At 33.6% G+C, this 26931-nt stretch overlaps 3 protein-coding genes across 3 annotated transcripts; 2 read left to right on the top strand and 1 right to left on the bottom strand.

Moving 5' to 3' along the window:
* Nucleotides 1-1401: 1401 nt before the first annotated feature.
* Nucleotides 1402-5854, top strand: LOC120082388 (protein ARV 2-like). The gene is made up of 9 exons (XM_039037556.1): nucleotides 1402-1682; nucleotides 1789-1836; nucleotides 1948-2037; nucleotides 4422-4467; nucleotides 4601-4677; nucleotides 4772-4866; nucleotides 4976-5096; nucleotides 5265-5340; nucleotides 5482-5854. The coding sequence occupies exons 1-9, from the start codon at nucleotides 1581-1583 to the stop codon at nucleotides 5571-5573; spliced, it is 747 nt and encodes a 248-aa protein (XP_038893484.1). The 5' UTR covers nucleotides 1402-1580; the 3' UTR covers nucleotides 5574-5854.
* A 564-nt stretch (nucleotides 5855-6418) lies between these two features.
* LOC120082372 (NAC domain-containing protein 3-like) lies at nucleotides 6419-9249 on the bottom strand. The gene is made up of 6 exons (XM_039037555.1): nucleotides 8956-9249; nucleotides 8621-8877; nucleotides 8272-8403; nucleotides 7686-8171; nucleotides 7166-7492; nucleotides 6419-7044 (listed from the first exon to the last, which is right to left on the bottom strand). Exons 1-6 carry the CDS (start codon nucleotides 9128-9130, stop codon nucleotides 6754-6756), a joined length of 1668 nt encoding a protein of 555 aa, XP_038893483.1. The 5' UTR covers nucleotides 9131-9249; the 3' UTR covers nucleotides 6419-6753.
* A 15104-nt stretch (nucleotides 9250-24353) lies between these two features.
* On the top strand, nucleotides 24354-25314 carry LOC120075895. Its single transcript, XM_039029638.1, has 3 exons — nucleotides 24354-24509; nucleotides 24610-24739; nucleotides 24869-25314. The coding sequence occupies exons 1-3, from the start codon at nucleotides 24354-24356 to the stop codon at nucleotides 25312-25314; spliced, it is 732 nt and encodes a 243-aa protein (XP_038885566.1).
* Nucleotides 25315-26931: the final 1617 nt, after the last annotated feature.

The following is a 26931-nucleotide window of genomic DNA, read 5'->3' as shown; positions in this document are numbered from 1 at the left end:
AATTTTTTCTTTTTTTTTTTTTTTTAAAAAAAAATAAGGAATATCAATAGGGACATGGGTACGATACCCTAAGTTATGCATGAGGGAGAGATACACAAAAAACCTAGGTTTATTATATTATTATTATTATTTTTTAATAAAAATCATGGTGAGACTTTAATGGTAAATTGGCCCCAATATTAGTGAAAATTTGTGAGTTATTGGACTATTTTTAAAATAAATTAAGGTCACGTTTACGTCATTGGAATGAAAAATTGTGTAAACATAATGGATTTCATTGATGAATCAATTGTAATAGACCTCAATCGTAAAGGTTGTTGTTTACTTGACCATTTTCCAACAAAAAAAAATTGATTTTTTTTAATCGAAACGCTAGCAAATAATATCCCAAAAATTTTAGATTTTTTTTTATCGATACTTTATTGATATCCAAAATTATGGATTTTTTTTGTCAATAACAAATAATATCCCAAATTTTGGATTTTTTGGGGGGTTTTTATCGATACTTTTATCGAAAAATAGTATCCCAAATTTCTAGATTTTTTTAGTTCGATGATTTATCGAGCACATAACATTTCAAAATATTAGATTTTGTTGGATTTTTTTTTATCGATATTGTTATGGAACAAATAACATCCTAAATTTTTGGATTTTTTAACGTAGCAAATAAAATCTCGAAATTTTTTTAATATTTTTATCAAGTAAATAACATAAAAAAAAAATTGTATTTTAGATTTTTTTATCATATGTTATCAACAAATAATACCCTAAAAATTTGGATTTTTTAAGATTTTTTTTATTTACTGAGAAAATAAAATCTCAGATTTTATACATATATATATTTTTTACTTTTTTTATCGATACCGTTATAGACCAAATAACATCTAGATCAGTAGATCAATAACCATGCTTTTTTTTTTTTTTTTAATCTTTCATGTTAACGTAACAAATAAAATCCTGAAATTTTGGATTTTTTTTACCTATAGTTACCGAGCATAACATCTCAATATTGGATTCTCCTAGATTTTTTTTATCGACATCGTTATAGATAAACCATGTTACTGTCAATAGCATCGGTTAAATTATTCAAAAAAAATATTTTAAAAATACGGTGAGTCCGACATAGTTTTCAAAAGTAATCTGATTGATCACTTTAAGTTCTCAATCATAATATTTGATTACAAATTTCATACTAGGGTCCACATTTTATTATTATTATAAAATATTAGTAAACAACAATAATTGTAATAGATGGGACTACTTTTTAAGTTAAGATTGATATATTACGTTACCCTACAATTAAGACCTTATGTTAAAATCCCTTTAGCATTTTCCCGAACTAGAATTTGATGAGTCTGGGCCGCTTAGGAATAAACATGGGCCAGGTAGAAGACCCACACCATATACTCGAAGTTGGACGTTGGACACAGTAATCGCTAAAGTCGAACATCATCCAGGTCGGCGTTGGGCAATTGGGCAAATTGCCCTTATGAAAGTATGAATTTGATTCAAAATTCTGGAGCTAAAATCTGGATCAACTTCTTCGACTGTGTTGCTGGATTCTTCCTCGTAATTCGTCAATGGAAAGGGAAACAAACGGAAATCGTTGTGTGCAATGTGGATTTAGAACGAATCAATTGTTCGTTCTGTACTCACCCGGGAATATGCATCTTATGAAATGCGTAAGCTTGCTTTAGCAAGATTTCTCTCACCTGTCCATTTTTGCGATCTTCAAGTCCTGGTTTCTTTTCTTGTATGTAAAGTCCTTGTGCTTCTTAATGTTAATAGGACAACTGCAAATCCGTTGCGGACGAATACATTGAATGCGAATTGATGGTGAATTGTCCACTCCTTTATTACGATTTTTGAATTCTTTTATGCTTTCTTTCCAACTATTTGTTTATGCAATTACTTTATTGGAGGAATATATACTTTTCAAAGTGGTAGATCGTTCTAGTCGATTTAATACTGCACAAGCGCCAGGCTTACAGACATTTGCTCTACAACCTACTCGATAGAAATCGCTTGTCTCGCCAGGTACACACCCAATCCCGTCAATTCCTTTGCACGCACACAAAAAAATATAATGGGAAATTGTTTGTTTGTTTTTTTCACATGATTTGTGATAACTGATAATTTGTAAGTCGTTCACCATTCCGTTTTGCTTCTCTAATATTGGATTAAGGGTTTTTATTTTTTATTTTTTAAAAAAAACTTTTTTTACTAATAATAATAAAAAGATTATAAACCTTCAGTGAAATCTAGTTCGATTATTATTATTTTTATTATAATATAAAATGTTTTTTCTTCCCATCCTTCTACTATACTTCTTCGAGATAATTGTACCATTGACCCAAAATTGGAACCTAAAATGGAATTTGTCCCAATTTTTGAAACTCGATTTTCTTCCCTCATACTTTTGGGAGGATAAGTGGGTGGAGGATAGACCCTTCTATTTTATGTTTCCTCATCTTTATCATCTGTCTTCCCTTAAGCATTGTTTTATATCTGACTTTCTTGTTTGGTTGGGGAGCTTCGTTTCTTTTCTCATTTGGCTTTAATAGGTTGTTGATTGATAGGGAAACGACGAAGGTTGTCACTCTTCTGTCTTTAATTGGAGAGTTTGGTTTTAGGTATGAGAGAAGGGACGTTTGTTTTTGGAGTTTTGACTTGCTTGAGGGCTTCTCTTGTAAGCCTTTCTTTCAGTATCTGTTGGATCCCTCATCCATTAGTAAGTTTATCTTTGATGGCTTATGGAGGATTAAGATTCCAAAGAAAATTAAGTTTTTTTCTTGGCAAATTTTACTGGAACGTGTGAATTGGATGGACCAACTTCTGAGGAAGTTACCTTCATTTGTTGATCCCTTTTGTTGTATTCTTTGTCAGAAGGTGGAGGAAGATTTAGATCATCTTTTTTGAAGTTGTCAGTTTGCAAGGTTGATGTGGAATTGCTTTTTCCTGGAGTTTGGTTCCATGTTGGCTCCTCAAAGGAGTGTTAGTGGCTTGATCGGGGAGTTCCTCCTCCATTTGCCTTTTAGGGAGAAGAGCAACTTTTTTTTGGGAATATGGGGTGTGCCCCTTGTTATGGGTTTTATGGGGAGAGAGAAACAACAAAGGGTCTAGAGGGTTGGAGAGGGACCCTAGTGATGTGTGGTTCTTAGTTAAGTTTTATGTCTCTTTTTGAGATTCAATTCCAAAGACCTTTTGTAACTACTCGTTAGGTATCATTTTAGTTAGTTGGACTCCTCTTTCTTTGATGGGGTTTTTGTGGGCTTGGTTCTTTGGATGTCCTTGTACTCTTTCATATTTTCTCAATGAAAGTTGTTATTTCTGTATATAAAAAAAGCAAGTTTTTTGCCCTTTTACTTGCGTCATCATCAATTGAATTTATTGAAATGACCTTATTGTGCACGTGTTCTGGACTTTCAACTCTTGCTACTCTTGCTCCTTTCTCCTTGGCTTTTAATCTCGCAACTCTTATTATTCACGTTCTTTTAATACAAAGAGTGAGAGGAAAGAGCGAGAGCCAAGAACAAATGGCGAGAACAAGTTGTAAGAGAAAATAGAGAAGAGTGACGAAATATAAACCCTAAGGAGTGAGAGTATCAAGAGCAAAGAACAAGATCCCAACCTACATGCACAATGTTTTATTTTGGTATTCTCACACTGATGTGACATAAGTAAAAGGTCAAAAAAATATTTATACTTTTTGTTTTAAATTGGGTTGGATTTCGTCTGGGCCTTTTAAAATTTTCATTTATACGAAAGGCCTATTTCTTCCCTGCTTCTTCCTGCTGAGTCTGTAATCTCCTGTGTTATGCAATATGCCCAAGATAACAAGCCAAAATGAAAAACTTCAGGGACAGAAAAACAACTAAAACCAGAGTGCTGAAAATATGTATACATAAAGGTAAAGATGGAAAAGTTTATAGTGGTTCAATGTTCGACCATATAGGTCTACATCCACTGTGCAAGCCCTACAATCGGAAACAAAGAGTACAATTGAAGAGAAACAGTCTCTCAAAAACATACCAAAAACCAGCCTCAAAAGAAGAATCGAGAGAAAAAATTAAAAAACTTCTCTCCTCGCTCTTTCATTCCACACCCGGTACAAAAAAAATGCACTCTCCCCTTTTTAGACACACTCGCAGGAGAGAGGAAGAAAAGTAATCAATCTCCCTCGTTACGGACTTTGTTGACGTGGCACACTTCACATGGATAGCTCGCGATGCGACAAATTTTCCAGTTAGGCTCCAACTTTGCAAATAAGAATGTAATTGATATATCTTGAGTCAACATTAACATCCTGAATGGAGACCGAATTTCATTTTCTGCATGATTGATAGTTAAGCCCTTATGAATTGTTTTCTCTAACAGTCGTTCCAGCTGCTAACGTGGTTGTTTCCTTGGCTCTTTTGTAGGATTTAATGTGGAAGCTTGGTCTTAGTTTTCTTCTTTTGGATGCTTGTATCCAATTCGGTTGGGAAGTCCTGACACCTGGGATGTCTTTGTCCTTCTCGTACTCTACTGTTGAAATCATACTTTTTTCTTTGGGACATGTATAATTTCTAGATTGTGTACCTTAGTGACAATCAACCAGACAGGTACATGCTTCTGATACTAAGTGATAAACAATCATCCATGAGCTTTTCATCAACGGTTGGGATTTTTCAAAAGGTTTGCAATCTGTCCTGTAACCCTTTTTTGGTTGCTTTAGGTGTTTCATGATGATCATGTGCACTTATGGAAGTTGTCCAAATGATCTTTATAGGCTTTGATGAATGTGTCTCTCGGAAATGTTATGTTTCTTTCTGCGCTTCATATTTTGTCAAGAGTATTCTTGAGGAGCTCAACTGGAGTCCATAGGTAAGTCGTAGGATGAATTCTTGAGACTGTTGCTTTCACTTTTGAGATACTTCCAGATTATTTATCTTCAGTTCAACCAACAATGGAATATGCGTCCATTTGCCTGTAGGACATCTGACTTTGATTCTGATTTGTTTGTTTCTCATTGCTTGTGCCGATACAGGTACGGAGAGTTTTTCTTTGCCATCATTATTTCAAGTTACTTCAAGATCTTTCTTGTGAGCATGATGGTATACTTACAATAATTTCTTAGATCTTTCTTGTTAGCATGATGGTGTACTTACAATAATTTTAATTATTTTCTTTTTATTGTAGACATTGCAATCTCATTACCTAACTCTGGCTTACATCCAGAGTTACTCGTGTATCTTTCTGATATTCAGCGTGTTTTACTGCAGATCTGGGAATTTCCATCCACAGTGATCCTCATCATAGATTTATTTGTTTTATCAGCCAATGTAGTAGCAATTAAAGGTGAGGAAAGCTTCAATTTATTAGCAGATAACTCTAGCTTCGATTATTGTATAGATTAGGGATTTCACCAAATTCATTACTAAAAGGTTTTTTCTTTTTTTTCCTTTTTTTTTTTTTTTTTTTTTTTTTTTGGTGAAGCAGTGATCACGGAGTCAACTGTGAGTAGATGCATTGGAACTTGCTTGTGTGCTCATGGAGCTAAGTTTTTGGCCACAAAGCTTTTTGAGAAATGAAGTTTAAAGGACACAGGGACAACTTCCTGTTACGTGAGATCAAATCATAGTCCAATAATTAGTTATGTAATTTCAAATTTAGAAAATGGAATGAGCTGGTGATCTGAATGGATGTATCTTACACAAATAGATTGATGAAAATTGAAACCTATTTTCAGAATTAGGATCGTATATTTTATATGGTCCATAATTTTGGTAGTGGATGTGGTGGCTTTGAAAGGGGGTATATTTTCTTGTACTAGTTACGTGTTTTAAAATTGTACCAACTTAGTTACTCTAAATTTACTTGCTAGAACTTTATTTTTTAGTTTGGTATAGAAGGGCATACAAAAAAACCAAACTCCACAAAAATCCCTAAAGAAAAGTACCAACTAGGTAAAAATGTTACCTATGGAATAATTACAAAAGATCTTCAAAATCAAAGCCTTTAGAGAAAAATGAAACCACACAAGCATCAAACATCACAAGGATTCCTATCCACTCCTCTAAAACCCAATAATTTCTTTCCCCCTCTCCAAAAAAGATTCCACAATGATGCACACATCCCAACTAACCACAAGTGCCCCTTCTCCCTAAAAAGGAGAACGATAACTTCATATGAACAAGACAGTGCTTTGTGAACTTGAAGCTCAATGCATCCTGAGTTCCATTCCTTTGAATCTTCTGAAAGAATTTATTGTCTTAGATTTCCAGAACCCGACCAGCCAAGCAGCCACGGTTAATTTACTCCCGATGTTGATTGTAATTTAACAGAAATATTCAAATGACAAGTTTTTCTATGCTTGGATTTTGGGGCAGCTGGTACAACTTGGATGGCCCCTTTTTTGTTCTTACTGGAAGCATGATTCAAACCACAACGATTTTATAAAATTTTGAATTGAACTGAATAGCTGCAGATGTAGATGTCCCAGATAGATTTATTACAGAACCAAAAGATTATTGCATCTAACATCACATCACGTGTTCACTCTTCATTACATCTGGTAGTATCAATCCAAAAAGAGCATGCACTTTTTTAAGAATGTTAAAGCATGTATTTACAGAACCTTATCTATCTCTTAATGGTGACATAAGAAAAAAGCACGCAGCTTCAGCAGATACCCCAAGAAAGGAACAAGAAAACATGCTTTTATCATAAATTAATCACCTGCATTGCCCTGCAACGAATGGGCGCTGATCTTTAGCACCTGCTGTGTCTGTGTAGCAGCACTTCTTGAGCAAACATTATTAATATTATGATGCCTAGAAATGCTTTAGCAAAATAGAATACTGGGAGACTCGATTTGTGGTGAATGCGTTTTGTAGTTAGAATATACGAAAAGCAATTTCTTGTACTCTTAATAGATCCACAACACGACACTCCACTCTTGGTTGCCTTGTTGCCCGCATCACCCTTCACCCCACTATTAGAATATGTCACTGATAGCTGGGGTGAATCAACAGTTTCTATATGTTTCTCATCTTCTTTAGCCTGCAGAATTGAACATCAGAGTCAAAGACTATCCAAACATCATTTTGACACGTATTTTTACAACGATGGGAGCTTCTACGCATTGAATATGGTTTTAAAGAGCACAATTTTATCCTCTCACCTTGTCTTGGGGCATTGTCTTACTAAGAATTTCCTTCTTTAACCGGATTCTTTTTGGTTCACCTCCATAGGCTACAACGTTGCTGGACTTTGGTTGACGTTGGGCTTTGAAAGTTGGTCCAGGATCAGGGTTGTCACTGTCAATAGAAGTACCATAGTTTTGAGCTTTACCTTCACCAAAAAGGACAGAAGAATTGCCTCGCAACTCATCCTTTTCCTCTTTGTACTGAAAATGCTTTACCGTGAGGGAGCTTCTACGCGATTTTTTAATTATTGACCTCGTACATTCATGCAACCAGCTCGGAGAAATGTGATTGTTCTGCAAGACCTGAAATATGCAGATAACTACTTGATGAATAAGATTCACAAGTACTAGGAACTTATAAGAAAACAAATATGGAAAAAAAAAAAAGCAAAGAATGAGAAAATAAATGTTGCTGCAACCTTGTCATCAATTCCCCCACTTAAAATGACACGGCAAAACAATTAAAATAAAGTTAATGGTCTGAAATAATTTTTACCGGGAAGCCAAAGTTAGTATCAGTATCAGTGTCGCTGCTACATATACCGCCTTGAAGTTCGTAAACCATGCTATCTAATTCCTCTTCGTTGTAGCTATCAATGCGGTTGTTTAATGTTACCTCATCACAGTTTTCATCCTCCATCAAGATCGAGTTCAACAAGAGCTCAGAGAAATTAAGTTCAGTCTTAGAATCTTCGGGGTGTAATGATTGGTCACTGGAAGGTTGAAAGTCCATTAAAGCTGGTTCTGGTTCTGAACACCATGGGGACTTGGACATCTTTGAGGTCGCATCATCAAAGTGTTCGTCCGGGTCCAATAACGAGTTCAATAACTCTGTAAGACTAACTTCATCTTCAGAAGCTGGAGCCTGTATCGGTTGCTTATTTACATTGACGGGTGGAAAATCTGCCAATGCAAGTTGTCGGGTAGAATGCCATGGGGGCTGAAGGACCGATTGCCCACTTGCTTGAGCGCCTCCATTCAACTGGGTTAAAAATTTGTAAACAAGCTAGAATTAACATTGAGTAGCCATCTCAAGCTCTGCATAAAAGTTACTTCAAAATGTTAGAAAAGGATACTCTTACTTCCTGGATTGGTCTCTGTGTGCCTTTCTTTTTCAGTTGACAATCGACGGTACTGGTTTGTGTATCTTGATCGCAAGTTGAAACATCTCTCTTTTCTGCATTTTCCTTCAACCGACAAATGACGAATGGCCTCTACATGGGCGACAGAACAAAGGAAGGGCAAGGTTATGACAAACGTCATTGAAATGAAACACATACTCAAACTGGAAATAAAAGAAAAACTTCAAAAAGCTGAAATTTATTGCAGATATGTTAATGGAAGACTAAAACTTGCTGTACGTGTGGTAAACAGAAGCTAATGTAAATACATAAAGGTTACAGATACACGAGAAATGGATAGTAAGAAAACCTGGTATGAGATGTTAGTATCTGAGTGAAGGTGATACTCGTGTATCACCCAGTTGGTCTTTACAGCTTTGGGGTCCTGGGTTTTATAGAACACTAAAATTTTTCTAGTTGCGATCACTTTGTTGGTTCCTCGAGCCATGATTGGGCGGTCCTCACCGGTGGGTTTCCAGTTGCCAGTAGGCGTGGTCCTTTTAGTTTTTGACGCGTTGTCTCGGAAGAAAAACCACTCATAATTATCAGACTGGAAAATGGATTGCTCTGCAGCAAGGGAGAGGGAGAAGGATGGAACCACAGTTGCTGAAGAGGATCATAAAAAATCTAAAATCAAATACATACCGGGGAGTTTCCAGGGATCGTACTCGTAGAGATCGATCTCACGGATATATTGTACAAGAGATTCCTGGCCAAGAATCTTGTTCTTCAGGTAATGGGTAATGAGCTCCTCCTCCGTGGGACGGAATCGAAAACCGACCGGCAATAAATAATGAGGAGGAAATGTAAAGTTGGCCATGAATTTGATAGCAAGTGCGTCGGTGGTGGATGTTTATAACAACTGGAGCAGAAGCAGGAGCGAAGGCAGCGATGGAGTGGTGGAATCCATTTCCATCATATACGAAGACTTGCATTGACTTGACTGTGTGTAGAGAAGTTAAGTTATTTGTGTGTTGTGGCCTTGTGGGGCAGGCCAAGTCCAATAATTTCTCAGGCCGAGGTACTCGAAAATAAAACAAACTTCTAATTTTTTGGGATTATAATAGTTTAGGTTCCGAGTGCGTAGAAATTAATGTAGTAAGTATTTGGTGCAGGTTATTATAGTCATTTTTCTTCTACTATTTTCCATCTTTTTATGTATTTAAATTTAAGAAAGAAATTTTATTATAATTCTTTATTTTTCATCTTTTATAACTATATTAAACCTAAAAAAAGGGTCAAAAAGTTTTTTTTTTCAAATTTTTAATTATTTTTTTTAATACTTAAATTTAAGAAAAAAATTTATTACATTTTTTATACTTCATTTTTTTTTTATAATTATAAACTACAAAAAAAAAAAGGTCAACGTTGAAACCCTTTCATCTTTTTTTGTAATTACATTTTATACTTTAATTTAAAGAAAGAAGTTTGATTACATTTTTATAACTGTACTAAAAGTTTTTTTTTTTTTTAAAAAAAGGTCAAAGTTGATTTTTTTTTTTTTTTTTTTTTTTTTTTTTTTTGTATTTACATCCTTTACTTTGATCAAGAAATGAATTTGGTTACATTTTCCCTAACTATACTAAAGCTGCAACAAAGACAAAAAAAAGTCAAAGTTGAAAATTTTTCATTCTTTTTGTATCTTTAATTTAAGAAATCAGTTTGCTTATATCTTTATTTTTTTTAATTACATCGTTTTAAACTTTAATTTAAGAAAGAAATTTGATTATATTTTTATACTAAATTTTTATAACTATACCAAAGCGCGAGGCCAAAGTTGAAAATTTTCAATTTCTTTTTCAGTTACATTTTTTTATACTTCAATTTAAGAAATGAGTTTGATTGATTTTTTTATACTTCATTTCTTTATAACTATACTAAAATTTCAAAAAAAAAATGTCAAAGTTGATTTTTTTTTTTTTGTAATTATGTTTTTTAATCTTTAAATTAAAAAATGAATTTGATTACATTTTTTTATAAAGGCATTTTATTACAATTTTTTTATGACTATACTAAAGCTATAAAAAAAAAAAATCAAAATTGGAACTTTTTAAATATCTTTTTTAATAACATTTTTTATATTTAAATTTAAGAAACCATTATTTTTAATTTCATGGTTCACCATTATTTTATATTTAAGTGAAAATACAAAAATTATTTCAGATTATATGAATATTTTTATCTATTTATTGTTGAAATAAATGGTATGCGACTTTTCATTTATAACTATTTATATTGAAAATTTAAATATTAAAGTGTTCAATAGAATATAGAATCTTAAGACAATTTTATTTCTCATATTCGATGACTCTCTCTCTATATGTGTGTGTATGGTATGTTTCATCAAAATTTTAGTTCTAACCAACTTGTTATGAGACAAAAGTTTGTTTGTTTGTCTGTCTTTTAGAAACAATGAGAGAGAGGAACTGAAAACACAGAAAAATCCCTTAATCGATTTATTAAATTGAAGTGTTTATTTTCTACTACCACTATTGTTGAAGTTCTTTATAAATGTCCCAAGTTTATTCATTGCCTAATCGATTTTGTTTTGTGAGAAGTTGTTAATTCGGTGTAAGTTATTAATTTTATTTTACAAATATTTGGTGATCAATTTCACGTAAATGTCATCAACGATACAATTTTTTTTACTGTTATGGATGAAAATCATGAAGAGTTTTTGAGAAATTTGATGACAATATGGTTCCAAATGATGACAATAAGAAATGTTATCTTTTGATTTTGGCAAGATTTTTAAAAGAGCGTGCTATTGTAATGTCTGAAGGAGATCCCGAAAAAGAAAAGTTGTTTGCATGCGAGACATAGAAACAAACAAACTATTTATGCAAGAATTACATTTTGGAGGAACTAGATAACACAATATATAATGTTTATAGTGGTGGATTTGACGAAAATGTATGAAAATCATTAGATGAAAACAAAATATATATGAAGGAAGATGCCATAACATTAAAATTTATGATCTATAAAATGATTAATTCCAAAATCGTGATAAGACATGTTTCTGTATATGTCTCACCATTTGAGGGTTAGTTATCTGTTTCTATAGATTTTCATATACGAAAATTAAGGGAATTCCTTGTGAATTATGGAAAGATCAAAACTTCTTAAATTTAGCACCCATTCAACTTGAAACACTGGAAACCCTAATAATAGTAATAACTCGATTAGGGCCCCTAGAGTTTACTCTACGTAAAGTGAAACTAACAGAAAATAACACTAAAAAAATCCAACGTTCAGTTACAAAAGCTCCTTGTACCTCAAAAAAATGGACAAGGGGAACAGTTTTCTAGTACTTTTGCCAAAGAGATTCCTAGCTTCTGCAAAAGAAATCTTTCCTCCCCCGAGTCCTGGGAGGCCCATAAACCTCCCAAAATCTAAGGCCCATAAACCCCCCAAAATCTAACTCTTCCCATCGGCATTATAGTTGGGGGAGGGGAGAAGTTGTTAAAATACAAGAACTAGTCTTCCGTATGATAAAAAATTTCATAGAGGAACTAGTCGTGTCACTTTCCAAATTTTTAGGTAATTTAAATTTAATTATCTTGAAAATTTTAGGAGTTATTTTGAGTTTTAAGGTTAAATTGAATTATTGTGCTAGTTTAATTTTTAAATTTTTGCTTCGATGGAAGATTTGAAAATTTAAAAAGTTTATTTAAGGAGAATTTGGATTTATTTTAAATTTAAATTCAATTTGTGAAATTAAATAAATTTTGGAGATTTAGAAATTGTTTGTAATTTGAAAAAGATAATTAATTTAAATCAATTTTATAGGATAATTGCTTTAAATTTATTTTTCTAAAAAGATTAGGGAGTTTATTTTTAATAGATTTGAAATTTGGGATTTTGAGGAGATATTTAGAAATTAAGAGAGGAAAAGGAATTTGTATATATATAGTTAGCTGAAATCCAATTTGGATTTGGATTTATAAATCTCCGTTCATGTGTGTGCGTGTTTTGGGTTAATTGAGAAAAAAAGGGAGAAAGAAAAAAAGAATTAAAATTCTTTTTCCTTCCCTCTTTTAGTCTTCTTCATGTAACGCGTGAACTCCCCCCTCCCCCATCAGCGTTTCGTTTCGCGTTTCAGCGTAGCTAGCGCCGCGTCAGATCTCGTCGTCCGCTAGCCTCCACCGTCGATTGATCGTTCAGTCATTGTTGGGTGTGTCTCGGCCATCAGTCGTCGACTTCGCGCAGCCCTTGTCGCCGCTGTCTGAAGGAACCCAATGCCGACGGTCTCTCGTTCCAGTTCCAATCGGCCAGATCTACGCACGTGGTTGTGCGTTCGCGTCCGGTTGGTGGTTGTGTTTTCGTCGCCTACCGCCGCACTGGTCTCCGTTTGCGTTCTTCTTCTCTAGCCGTCGATCCGACCAGCCCCTTCTTCAGTCGCCGTCACAAGCTCGATATCTCTCTCTCTTTCTCTGTCGAGTGCCCTAGACACCGTCGGTCTTCAACCAAACGCCGTCGTCGCCGCCGCCTGAGCACTGCTACCGATTTTTATCCGATCCTGCTTCTGTTTGGCTGCTGGAATTCTCTAAGGTTGGGTAAATTCTTGGATCTTGAATATTTGTGGTTTTTGGACGTTCCTGAATCTCACTTTGTTTTGGGTTTATTTGATATAAACTCATTATGCTTCCACTTTTTTTTAGGTTCAAGTTTGGAAGAGTTTTGAAGGTGGAAGCGGGCTGCCCAATATAGTTAAGGTGTTTTCGACAAGATTTTGGTTGGCCAACTGAATTGAGTCTTGAATTAATTTTGGACCAAACGAATTTTCTTCAAGTAAATTAGAGACATTTGGATAAATTTGATTAATTGAAATTGGAATCAAAAGGTTTAATTTAATTTTTTGGCTTAATTATTTTAGGTCATAATTTAAGGTTGTGTTTGACAAAGGGATGATAAGCTTATTTGAGTTTGCCTTTGGACCTAAATTCTAAGGTAAATAATCTTATTACTAGAATTATTTTCATGTCGGACAAATTCCAAGGTAAATAATTTTATTATTGGAACCGCTTTCATGTCGGACTATAAAATTAAGGATAATTTTGATGGTTCTAAGTGAAAGAATTCAAATTCCTATGGAAGCGTGAGACTGCCTTGCATTTTGTTTTTTAGTTTTTAAGAAAACAAAAACAACAAAGAAAACAGAAATGACAATGTACATTATAGGAAGTATGCTTTAAAAGAAGAAAAAAGGATAAAGCAACAAATCTTTGTCGAATCTCGAACTCTTCACATTTTCCTCCCCGTTTTCTCACAAATGTTTCTTCAACGAACAAGGGACACCACCGCAAGTGCAACCTTGTTATTATCTAGGAATCCAAGAGTGGAAGAGCTATCGCCTTGGAGGAGGAAGAATAATAAAGAAGAAAAAAATTGGCCATAAAGGTATATTTATATGGAGAAGGGTTTACCCATTCTTCAAGTCTTTTCCAATTTACCCTTAAGCCCAATTAATTAAATAACATTTATTCAATTAATTAACATACCAATTAAATAACTATATATATTAAATCCAATTTAATATATATAGTTAATTAATTAATAAATAAACATCACATGTTTATTTGCTTTCACCCCTCAAAATTAATCAATTAATTCTTCATGCATAAGATTTTTATATTTGAATCTTATTCAAATATATCTCTCTTAATTATGGATGAAATCTATAATTAACCATATCATATTAATTTCATTAATATGCTATTCCATCAATTGACTTAAACAATTCAAATCATTTCTCTTATCTATCCTTTAGTGAGCTAACAATGAGACCTTACAAACCTACATATTAGAAGCTCCAATGATATGAGATTAATTAATTAAACTCTTTAATTAAATTAATCAATCTTCATTAACTACCGGTCATTCTACTAAAGACTGGTAGTTGCACTCTTTGTACTGTAGATATATTTATGTGTCCACGGATATAACCAATCAATAGTGAGTCGACCCTTCATAAATCGCTCATAACTACAACTGGACCAAATTACCGTTTTACCCCTATAGTTACCTCTAACTTCTCAAGTGCCACTGATTCCTCTAATTAATAAACAATTTATAGTCCAACTATAAACTAACACCTTTTGGGCCAGTGAGAGGTTGAGGCCTCAATGTTCAAGACTTGGAATCAGCTATTAAGGGAGCAATTTATCTGCTTTCCCTAAGGACGTGAAGGAACGAATTCCATCTTGTGTAGTTGTGTTTCTAGCTTCCTATTCGAACAGATCCCCAAAATGGTAAGCTTATTGAGTCAACTAACAACGTCACTCTCACCCATGCAAATCAAAGGATTGCCCTCATAAACAAGAGTTCATAATTCAATCAGGATTAAGGTCAAATCACCTGTAATCATCCTAGTGAAATGTAAGTCTCTTTTAATAACGGTGTTATATAGAGAGACTATTCATTTGTATGTCTCCACATGAACGATCAAGATCTGATCATTTGTAGTACTTTACAACAATGTAATATCTACAAAGCGAGTTGCTTAGAGCTAAGTAGGTGTCGTTAGTTCTACCTAACCCGAAACACACAATATTTGTAAAGCTCGAACAACAACCTAAACTAACTCGTAGTTAAAGTGGAAGTAAAAGGTCGATCCATAGGGAAATGCTATTTAATCTTTTCTTTAACTAAGCTTAACTATGAAAACTATAAAATGGGGTTTTTGATTAAGACAAGAAACATACTAAAAATCAAAATATAAAAGATAATTGTAACTAAATTTAGAACAATCTTGCTTCTAATCCAAGTTAGACATTCAATGCAATTCTTATCATTGAATTCTACAAATTTAATTCACAATCAGATTGAGCTTGCAACTACTTACTTAACTAGATTAAACTAGTCTCTACAAAGATGGACAACTAGCATTAACCTAGTCAAGAAAGCGTCCTAATCAACAATTAAGGTAGGATAGTCCTAACCCTAATCAATCTACACGCTTCTACCTCTATTGAGTTTGATAGCGGCCATATAGAAGAGAAAATATGCGCACTAAGTTTTAGGATTCAATTGCATCGATTAATTGTTAAGATAACTTGCTCAATTAAATTTTCTTCAAATCTAGTAATTAGTGCATCCTAGGATAGCCATTAAACACACAATTACTATTGTCTCTCGTTGATCTTGGCTAGACGTTCTATCGAACACATTAAAAGCAACGCATTCAATTGTGAGTGTGACAAAACCAAGCATCTAGGCTAAACATGTTCAAGATATAAATCATTCAACATGCTTCAAGAATTAAAAATAGATTCAAGAATGCTCAAATCAGATTGATAATGCTAAAAATAAGTAGAAAACTCAAAAGAATTTGCAAGAACTCTTGAAATAGAACAAGATTGAATTACTTTACAAATCTATAAACAAATTCATGAAGAACTACAAGTTATTGATTACAACCCAAAATAAATCAAAATCTAAACTAAGTAGGAAACAAAATTACCATAGAGACTAATTGATACAGAGAGAAATTCCAGCCTCCATTGAAATCGTGCTTCCTCCTCACAAAAATGAAAGAAAAACTATTTATACTTGTAGGATAGCATCGCGACGCTAGGGTCAAAGTTGCAATGCTAAATCGCAAAAAACCAAGAAGTGTTGTGATTGAAACGTGACGCTGAAGATTGACATTGCGTTGCGAGGCACATGCAGGGGATGAATCGCGTCAAAATCCGGAGTGTTGCAACGCTGTGGGGAGCGTTGCAACGTTGCCCTGTTTTGCAGCAGAAGTGAGTGTTTTGTCTTCAAGCGTTGCTTGATGCTTCTCTTAGGGTCGTGACATTGAAACTCAATGGCATTACTCTATGTCATTTTGGTAATTTTCTGATTCTCTTTAATTTCGTTGATTTTCTTGGTCATTTTTAATCCTTTTGGCCCAATTTTCTCGGAATGACTCTTAAACGCCTCAGGGACCGTTTTACCTACAAAATTAGCATTAAAAGTAAATAATCAACACGATTTTAGGGAAATTAACATAGAAAATATATATCTTTTAAATACCTAACAAAACACTCCCAACTTAACTCTTAGTCATCCCGAGCATGTCTAAACTAGAAATATGCATATATTCAAGCAAAAACATGAGTATCAATTGTGCACTCATTTATAGAAGTCATTAAAAATGTTAATATGTTCATGTGGTTTACTAAAAAATTTGATTCATTTCTCTCGTTTCAACAATCAAGCAAATGAATGATATAAATGAGCAATTAAACCTTTAAAATTTTCCTAACAAAGAATTGAAGCCTATTTTTAAAAGAAAATGTCTTTTTCTTGTAAAGCCATAAAAGAAGAGACTACTCAGTTTTAGTTTATTTAAAGACTAAAACTAGTAGAAAGGCTATATCCAACTCTCAATTCCTCTTCGCCCTACACTGACTCGGTTATCGGTCTATGATATACCTAACTTGCATTGGAGAGAGGCAATTCTAATACAATGGTGTCTTTTCTAAACTGCTTTCACACTCACATCACTGGGAACCTGTCACTCTTTTCTTGTGGGCCCTAATAGAAACACGATGAAGGTAGCTCTTTTCACCTGTACCCAGGCACACACACGCGCGCGTTAGTGAAGGTTACGTTAATTTGGTAAAATTTCTTTATTATTATTATTANTTTCTTTATTATTATTATTATTATTATTATTATTTTGTGCTAGTAATTTTTTTATATACACTAGGCCCTTTTTTTATCCCCTTTGTCTAAATTTATCTCTAAAACAAGATAGTTTACCTTGGACCAAAATTTATCCTATCAGGGTGACAAAGAAAATTAAGCGGGTGTGATGTTTCTAAGAGTTTAAGATTCTAAATAAATCTAAAGACTAAATATTCAATTTTTTTATGAAGTTAAAAGGAAAAGAAATATTCTTTTGAAAAATGAGTTTCAAAATTTTTTAAGAAAAGATTTTAAAAAGTTTAAAACTGATTTGTATCATTGCTTGAGAGAATGTTTCATCAAAGTTCATTGATAAGAATCAAAAGATTAAGAAAAACAAATGATCATGACAAACAAAGTGAATGTTATTCTTGAATGAATGAACATACTTAGAAATGAATCATGCGTTGAAAGCAAAAATAAGCCATTTAGAAGGAAAAAATGCCAAGATCATGATATTATGTTTAGGACCACACGAAACTTATATCTGTTCAGTAAGCACAACTTGAACAAGAGAGGTTAGTTCATTTATTTCACTCTTAAGCTCATTCAATTCGCTTACCTCTTATCCTCTCCGATGGTCCACATACATCGCTTGAAATGCATAATAGATGTTCATCTTCGCCATATTAAAACAAGTAGACACAAAAAGAAGATAATATTTTTGGTGTTTTTAAAGTTTGCTAGTCAAGTTTAGCTAAGAAAAAGATTAAATGGTTAGCCATTCCCCGACTGCGGTGCCATTTTGTTCAGAGCTAAGTAGGTGTCGTTAGTTCTACCTAACCCGAAACAAACAATATTTTTAAAGCTCGAACAATAACCTAAACTAACTTGTAGTTAAAGTGGAAATAAGAGGTCGATCCACGAGGAAATGTTATTTAATCTTTTCTTTAACCAAGCTTAACTATGAAAGCTATAAAACAGGGGTTTTTATTAAGACAAGAAACATACTAAAAATCAAAAGATAAAGGATAGTTGTAACCAAATTTAGAACAATCTTGCTTCTAATCCAGGTTAGATGTTCAATACAATTCTTATCATTTAATTCTACAAATTTAATTCACAATCGAATTAAGCTCGCAACTACTTACTTAACTAGATTAAACTAGTCTCTACAAAGGCAGACAACTAGCATTAACCTAGTCAAGAAAGCGTCCTAATCAACTATTAAGGTAGGATAGCCCTAACCCCTAATCAATCTACATGCTTCTACCTCTATTGGATTTGATAGCGACCATATAGAAGAGAAAACACACGTATTAAGTTCTAGGATTCAATTGCACCGATTAATTGTTAAGATAACTTACTCAATTAACTGAATTTTCTTCAAATCTAGTAATTAATGCATCCTAGGATAGCCATTAAACACACAATTACTATTGCCTCTTGTTGATCTTGGCTAGACATTCTATCGAACACATTAAATAAGTATTGACTTCTGGTCTTGAACAAAAGAGCCCTGCCCTCTTTATAACTAAGAGGAACTCGGTTTATTCGTCGGACCATAAACCAATTGTTCATTAGAGGACCAATGGAGACTTAAGAGCAAGAAGTATTGTAGGGGAAAAATGGTAGTTTGACATAACTGTAAATACGAACAATTTGTGAAGGATTGACTTACTGATTATGATTAAATTAAATGGATGAAATATATCTACAGTGAGAAGAGTGCAACTATTGAGCTATAATGGAGTATTTCAGTAGTTAACAAATATTGATTAATTCGGTTTGAAGAGTTTAACCAATTGACCTCAAATTATTGGAACTCATGATCTATAGATCTATTAGGTACCTCTACTAGCTCGTAAAAGGATTAAACCTTAGAATAGCGTGTTGAGAGAATTTGAAATGTTCAAATTCAATTTAGGGTTTTGATTATTATATTCGATATAATCAAGCATTTAATTAACGAATTAAATGGTTTTTGGAGAGTTTGAAAATACTTAAATGAGATTTAAATATTAATTGCATGAATAAGGATTCATGTTTTGGATTAGGTTTTCAATTAATTTAATATTTGATATTAAATTATTTAGTTAATTAAATTTGTTTATTTTAAATATAAATTAAAGTATTTTAAATAATTTTGAATTTGAAATTTAAAATTCAGAAATTAAGTTTTTTTTATTTTAATTTGATTTTATTTGAAAGTTAAAATTAAATTAAAAAAATTGTTTTAAAATGGAAAGTGGGGTTTTCCCACTTTTTCCATTTTATCCTACACTTAATCCACTCAATTGAGTGGAAGATTGAGTGTCAATCTCCTTCATTAACTTAGTTGCATGTTATAGTTGAATAAATAAAGGTTTATTTGAAGGAAAATGTTTCATGCAACCTGAAAAAAAAAAAAAAAAGGGACATTTTGTCAAAATCATTTTCCTTTCTTCAACTCTCACAATCATCCTAAAATCTCTCTCAATTTGGATCTCACAATCCAATCTAAGGCCTGAGAATAGAAGAGAAGGCTCTTTTGGTGGTCTACTTCAAATATTGAAGAATAAATTCAAGGATACTTGGAGAAATCAAGTGATTTCACCAAAGGTTGTATTCTTGAAACCCTATTTTTGATATAACCATGAACATGCATGTTAATCCACTAAAATTGATGTAGTTAGAGTGTTTAGGATCCTAATAGCTTCAGTATGTTGAATTTCAACTCCAGCAACATGGACTCTGAATTTTAAACTGATAGGAATTTTAGGAAATTGACAACAATGTCAGTTTTTACTCTTAACGGAGGAGTTATAGTCTGGTGAAGAATCAAGCAAGGATGCATCGCAGACTTCACAATAGACGCTGAATATATAGTTTCTTGTGAAGCTACTAAGGAAGTTGTTTGGCTAAGGAAGTTCCTTACTGATTTGGAAGTTGTTCCAAATATGTCTTTGCCCATCACATTTTATTGTGATAATAGTGGTGTTGTGGCAAATTCTAAGGAACCTAGAAGTCATAAAAGAGGCAAACACATTGAAAGGAAATATCATTTGATCCGAGAGATTGTGCAATGAGGTGACGTGATAGTCATGAAGATAGCTTTGGAGCACAACATTGTTGATCGGTTTATGAAGGTTATCACGACTAAAGTGTTTAAGGGTCATTTAGAAAGTCTGGGTCTACAGGATTTGCGGCATATTGTCTAGGGCAAGTGGGAGATGTCACTAGAGTATAATGTATGCCCTAGTAAATTGTATTGTGTACTTTGTTTGTATTGTACACTCCACTCTACTAGCTTTAGGACAAGTGAGAGATAGGTGGGACCGGTGTCCTAAATCTCTTATATTCTTGTAGTTTGTAAACTTATAAACAAATTGTTATTAATAAAATAATTGTTATTTTATATGTGCATTAACTCAATCTAATAAACTAAGATTCTAGGTTATTTTATATAGCTTAAACATGTATGTGGTGACATATAGGTGGATCATGTTTAAGTAATAACCTAAATGGTCTGTAGTTTATGTGGATAAGATTGAGTGCCTTATCCTTGTGACACTATGGATACATCTTATTTTGTAATTGCTACAATTGTTGTAAAGTATAGCAAATGATCTGGTCCTGATCAGTCATGTGGAGACATTGAGTAAGCTTCCTATACAAAGAGTTTTTATAAGACTGAACCACAAAATGATTAGTCTCTCTTTATAACGTCGTTACTTAAAGAGACTTATATTTCACTAGGATGACCATACGTGACTTAACCTTAATCTTGAGTGAGTTGTAACTCTGCTTATGAGGGCGATCCTTTGATTTTCATGGGTAAGAGTGACCAGATTCGTCGACTCAATATGCCTACCATTTTGGGGATTTGTCCGAGTGGGGAACTGAGAACTTAACTACACAAGATGAAATTCACTCATTCCCTTTGTTAAGGCAAGTACATGAATTGCTCTCTGAAGGGCTAATTCCGGGTCTTAAACAATAAGAACCCTCATCCTCTCACTGGCCAAAGATGAGTCTAGTTATAGTTGGACTATGAATCATTGTTCATTAAATGGATCAGTGGTACTTAAGAAGTTAGAAGTAACTATAGGGTAAAACAATAATTTTGACCCAACTGTACTTATGAGAAATTTGTGAAAGGTCAACGCGCTATTGATTGGTTATATCTAATGGACATAGAAATATATCTACAATGCAAAGAGTGCAGCTGTCGGTCTTTACTGGAGTGACCAATAGTTAATGAATATTGATTAATTTGATTAAAGAGTTTAATCAATTAATCTCGTATCATTGGAGCTTCAATCGATAGGTCTATAAAGTCCCATTGTTAGCTTAATAAGGTTTATGAGAATCAAATTAATTTTTGGATTAATTTGAATTGTTCAAATTAGTTAAAGAGAATTAATTGTACGAGATACAATTAATATAATATATGTTGATACATTATGAAGTATAATGTATGTCGATACATTATAATATAAAGTTTAATGAGAAATAAATACTTGAATATGATTCAAATATTAATTATATGAATATTATTTATATAGAAACTATAGATTAAAATTAATATGAATATTACTCATATTACCAACTCAGATAATAATTTAACTCTCCATGCAGCATGGAATGAAGAATGCTGCATGGAGAGCATATCATGCTTGGAAGATTGAAGCAAAAAAGTTAAGAAGGTGTTTGATAAATGGGTATGAATTATTAAGTTGGGTGGATATATATTACCCATGTTTGTTAAGCCCATAAAGAAAACCTATGGGTTATTAAAATCCCCTTTTTTACCCACCCAAAACTCTCCTTTTTTTATCCCCTCAAAACTAGGACCTTTTATATTAATATGGTTATTTTCAAAACTTATTATATTAGAGAAATATTAGACCTTTTATATTAGAGAAATATTGTTGTTTTGCTAGAAGTCAAGGGTTGAGAATTCGATTAATGTAGAGGTCGAACGTTGAGAACTCAACAAACAAAGAAAAACTTGGAAACAATATGTATATTAGGATTGTCGAAGGTTGAAGTTTCAACATACATAACTCGAAAAACAAAGAAAAACTTGGAAACAATATGTATAAAGGGTTGTCGAAGGTTGAAATTTCGACATACATAAGTCAAAACTTCAACCCTCGACAAGTGAAATCTCGCTAATTTTGTAATGAGAATCTCGCTTTAGAAGGAAATCTTGCTAGAAATGTGGGCTGAATCTCGTTACTTTTGTGATGAGGATCTCGCTCTAGAAGGAAATCTCGCTAGAAATGTGGGCTGAATCTCGCTAATTTTGTGATGAGGATCTCGCTCTAGAAGGAAATCTCGCTAGAAATGTGGGCTGAATCTCACTAATTTTGTGATGAGGATCTCGCTCTAGAAGGAAATCTTGCTAGAAATGTGGGCTGAATCTCACTAATTTTGTGATGAAGATCTCGCTCTAGAAGAAATCTCGCTAGAAATAAGGATCTCGCTCATGAGGAGGATCTTGCTCATGAAGATCCTCATGAGCGAGATCCTCCTCATGAGCGAGATCCTCATTTTTTTTTTATGGAAATATGTTATTTCTATTTACTTGATTTTACTATTTGTATTTACTTGACTTTACTACCAACATGGCTGCTACTTACTTTCAACTAACATTCAAATTAATTTCACTCTTTAATAAATGCACCTAACTCTCTCCAACAACCACTTCTTTCTCCAATGCACTCAACTCTCTCCAACTACCACTTCTTTCTCCCTCTTCTATTTATAGATGACTTCCTACTCATACTTTTTATATTTCCACTATCTTTCTCCACTATGGGTGTTAAACCTTAAAAAAGGTATGCTTTTGTTGGTTACTCTAGTTTAATTTATTTTTTTGTTGGTTACTCCTTAGTTCAATTTATTTTATTTTATTTCTAATCTAACTATCATTATTTTGTGTTTCTTGTAGGGTCCAAACTAATTGCACAAATCATTCCTAATTAGTTTGAGGAGGTTTGTTATTTTGAGGTTCAGAGTATCTCCTTTTTTTAGGACTTATTTTTTTTTATTTTATTTTTTATGAAAATATGTTATTTGTTAATTGTTGGTCCCATTTTTTTGGGAATACTAGTTCACAAATTTTTTTATTAATGGTTGGCGACATTATATTTTTTAATCTGATACTTCTCAAATTTTTTGGAATTATGGGCGAAATAGTACTGTTATGTAATTTTTTTGAAAAACAATGAGGATCTCGCTCATGAGGATCTTCATGAACGAGATCCTCATTGTTTTTTTTTTTAATTTCTATTTACTTGACTTTACTATTTGTATGTACTTGACTTTACTACCAATGTGGCTGCTACTTACTTTCAACTAACATTCAAATTAATTTCACTCTTTAATTAATGACATTCAAATTAACATTCAAAATTAAACTTTTTTCAGCTTCAATAAGAACATATTCTATACATTTTGGTGTGTTATTATCAAGCTAGTTTCAGGATTAATTTTAGTATGTCTTACTATCGTTTCACAATCAAAATTGATTTTTTTTAAATTATGTAATTGTAATTAAACGATGGTATTAATTTTAGTATTAATTTTGGAAAATATAGTTTCTAATCGATGACATATGAATTAAAAAAAATATATTGCACACCAATATTCATACAATTGGTTCACCAAGTTTTGAAAGTATGGAAAAATGCATATTTTTTTCTATATACATCATTTTAACATAGCTTTCGATGAAAATTTGTTGTCCTAGGAACTAGGAGTATGACAAGTTTTTAGAAGCTGATGCAAATTGTTCATAAACCAATCTAGGGAAAAAAATAAGAAGAATAAGAAAGAGAGAGAGAGAAAAAAAGAACCCACTAGGCTCTTAAAAAGACTTAACTAAAATACCCTCAACCCTACCCTTAGGAAAAAAACCCACTAAGCCCTTGAAAACATGTATTTTTAGATTATTATAGGTACATTGGAAAATAACACCATAAATCTAAACTATAACCCAATATGCCCAATACCGACGCTTGACATCATTTGCTATTCTTTCTTAATCATGAAACATAATTCGCCAAATACCTTACCCTTTCAGGAATAACTTGTGTATCCCTTTCCCTATAAAGATGGATACCGTTGAAGACCTCTTTTCGATCATGAGAATTATTTCGCACTCTCAAATACAGTTGTTCATAACACTAACCACGTTATTGAACCACTACCGAAGGATAGAGAGACAACCGACATATGTTAGGCACTGCATTAGGCAGTTGACCTTCTTTCGCCTAATTTACGAGAGTGACTTGGCATGTCGTGAAAGCACCCGAATGGATAGACGTACCTTTACGATTCTATGTAATATGCTACGGTCGACTGGTTGTTTGGAACCAATAAGATGTTGGATGTTAAAGAGATGGTTGTGATATTCCTACACATTCTTGCACACGATGTCAAGAATCGAGTGGTACGCAGGGTCTGGTGAGACAGTTTCGAGATATTTCAACGCAGTTCTTAGGACAGTCTTACAACTTCACACTGTTTTGTTAAGAAAACCAGAACCGATCACAAATACATGCACCGATGGAAGATGGAAGTGGTTTCAGGTACAAAAAGTACTCAGTTTTTTACATGAATACGTCATAAATATGCATGCAACGATAGATTTTTTTTTTTTAATTCATTCTGATCACTTGAGAGAAACAGAATTGTCTAGGTGCGCTAGACGACACATACATTAAAGTGAATGTTAGTGTCGTCGATCGACCTCGATATAGGACGAGAAAGGGAGAGATTGCCACAAACGTTCTTGCGGTGTGTGATCAAAATGGGGAGGGTTCTTAGAGATGCGGTTTCGTGACCATATGGATTGAGGGTTCCAAAGGATATTATAATAACCGTATACGTTATTTAAACATGCGTACATGCCACAACACATGTGCATGACATTTCGAAACGTGTATAGGATATTATTACCTATGTGATGCTGGATACCCCAACGCTGAAGGATTCTTGGCACCGTACAGAGGGGAACGATACCATCTCTCCGATTGGCGTGGAGCAGGAAACACATCAAACTGCAAGAGAATTTTTAAACATGAAACATTCTTCAGCAAGGAACGTTATCGAGCGAGCGTTTGGTTGCTAAAGGGGCAGTGGGCTATTCTTAGGAGAAAATCATTCTACCCAATACAAGTCCAATGTCGAACAATAACTGCATGTTGCCTTATTCACAACTTAATCACAAGGGAGATGGGAATCGGTACAATGCTTAATGTGCCCGATGAAGAGAATTCTGCATCAGTTGGTCTTGATGGGGATCATATTGAATTTGTTGAATCATTGGAGGAATGGATCAAGTTTAGGGATGACTTAACAGTCAAAATGTTTACTCAATGGCAAAGAGCCTGATTATTCAATGTTCACTGCTTACTTTTCTTTTACTACTGAATGGAATTTAATTATGGAACATTCCAAGTATGTCGTGAAAATGTTTTGTGCCAAGACTCTGTGTGAACAAGTTAAATTGGAACATATAATTTCAATTGTTTATCCTTTGTTTGTGCATGTATTTAATTTATAGCATCTTTTCATTCAACAAACGTATGCATGCAGCATAATGGCAGCTAATGGTAAGAGGTCTAAACACGTATGGTTGAAGTTGGAGGACGCTAAGTTGGTGGAAGCTCTATTATATTTGGTGGAGAACGGTTGGAGGTTCGACAATGGGACGTTTCGACTAGGATGCCTACAACACTTGGAGCGAATTCTGCATGAGAAAGTGCCCGGGTGCGCACTGAATCAGAACACCATTGAGTGCAAGGTGAGGAGTATGAAGAAACAATACAATGCAGTATCAGAGATGTTAAGTTAGTCGGGGTTCGGCTGGAACGAAGAGTTCAAATGTGTCTAGGTCGAGGGGGAGATTTTCGATCTTTGGGTTTGGGTAAGATTCTAGAAAAAAAATGTATAGATACATGTTATAATATAAATATTAATAATGTATATGTGTATCAATGCAAAGTCATCCCAATGCGAAAGGGATGTAGAACAAGCCATTCCCACATTACGATGACCTTTCCACCGTATTTGGGAAAGACAGAGCAGTAGGGCAATCAAGTGAGGACATACATGATGGCGACGAATGCATTTAGAGAGTTTGAAGATGAGATTCGACTTGGATCACATGACTGTCACACCCCTGAGGTTTGCCAGACAGAATCACCATTAAATCAAGATGAAATAGATGAAGAGCCAGCAGAGCAATCTACAGGTAGAGCGAGTGTACCTGCCAAGTCATCTCAAGGCAGTAAGAGGAAGAGGCCATCATTCCAAGCTGAAATGATCGACATCATGAGATCGACTGTTGAAATGCAGAGCACACACATGGGTAGACTTGCATCGTGGCAAAAGAAGAAGTATAAGCTGGAGTTCGAGCGTCAAAAGGAAGTAGTAAATGCCATATACAACATTGATGGCCTGGATGAGGATGATCAGGTCACCCTTATTGACCTTGTTGTCACAGACATTCAGAAGACAGATTGCTTCCTTGCAGTACCAGAACACGCACGGAAGAGGTACTGCCTCCGTCTATTAGGAAGAAACATGTAAACTGACCACACCCCTATATTTTGTTTATAGTTCTTTTGGATAACAGCAAATGGACAATGGACTGTCATGTCGAAAAGAATGATAACTTTTGCATACGTCATGACATGTAATTTTTGTGTTTGTAAATATAACTAATATTATAAGTATCGAAAATAACATATATTTTGTGATTTTTTTTGGAAACGGCCACATGTTCGGTCGGTTCATATTATTTTTGTGATCTTATGAAAAATGTTAATGTATTACATCACATTCTCACCCATCATAATCAAATGAAAGGTAATTATCCTATATACAATTTCAATTCCAAATATACTATTCATATTATATAAAAATAAACTGTATGATATGTGAAATAATAAAGTTAAGTCAGCAAGATTCAATATATACATACAATATACCAATTAGTAATTGGGA

This window comes from Benincasa hispida, chromosome 1 (assembly GCF_009727055.1).
Source record: "Benincasa hispida cultivar B227 chromosome 1, ASM972705v1, whole genome shotgun sequence".
Taxonomy (NCBI): Eukaryota; Viridiplantae; Streptophyta; class Magnoliopsida; order Cucurbitales; family Cucurbitaceae; genus Benincasa; species Benincasa hispida.
This window is presented reverse-complemented; position numbering and strand designations above follow the sequence as displayed.

Bases quoted from the DNA above. Each gene is read 5' to 3' on its own strand.
- LOC120082388 (XM_039037556.1), top strand. From the start codon at position 1,581: ATGGAAAGGGAAACAAACGGAAATCGTTGTGTGCAATGTGGATTTAGA. The intron at 1,837-1,947 runs GTGAATTGTCCA...TCAAAGTGGTAG, and splicing joins ACATTGAATGCGAATTGATG to ATCGTTCTAGTCGATTTAAT. The intron at 4,468-4,600 runs GTATCCAATTCG...ACAATCAACCAG, and splicing joins TTTTCTTCTTTTGGATGCTT to ACAGGTACATGCTTCTGATA.
- LOC120082372 (XM_039037555.1), bottom strand. From the start codon at position 9,130: ATGGCCAACTTTACATTTCCTCCTCATTATTTATTGCCGGTCGGTTTT. The intron at 7,493-7,685 runs GTAAAAATTATT...TGCATATTTCAG, and splicing joins ATACTAACTTTGGCTTCCCG to GTCTTGCAGAACAATCACAT. The intron at 7,045-7,165 runs GTGAGAGGATAA...TCAATTCTGCAG, and splicing joins AGACAATGCCCCAAGACAAG to GCTAAAGAAGATGAGAAACA.
- LOC120075895 (XM_039029638.1), top strand. From the start codon at position 24,354: ATGTCAAGAATCGAGTGGTACGCAGGGTCTGGTGAGACAGTTTCGAGA. The intron at 24,510-24,609 runs GTACAAAAAGTA...TGAGAGAAACAG, and splicing joins GAAGATGGAAGTGGTTTCAG to AATTGTCTAGGTGCGCTAGA. The intron at 24,740-24,868 runs GTTCTTAGAGAT...AAACGTGTATAG, and splicing joins GTGTGATCAAAATGGGGAGG to GATATTATTACCTATGTGAT.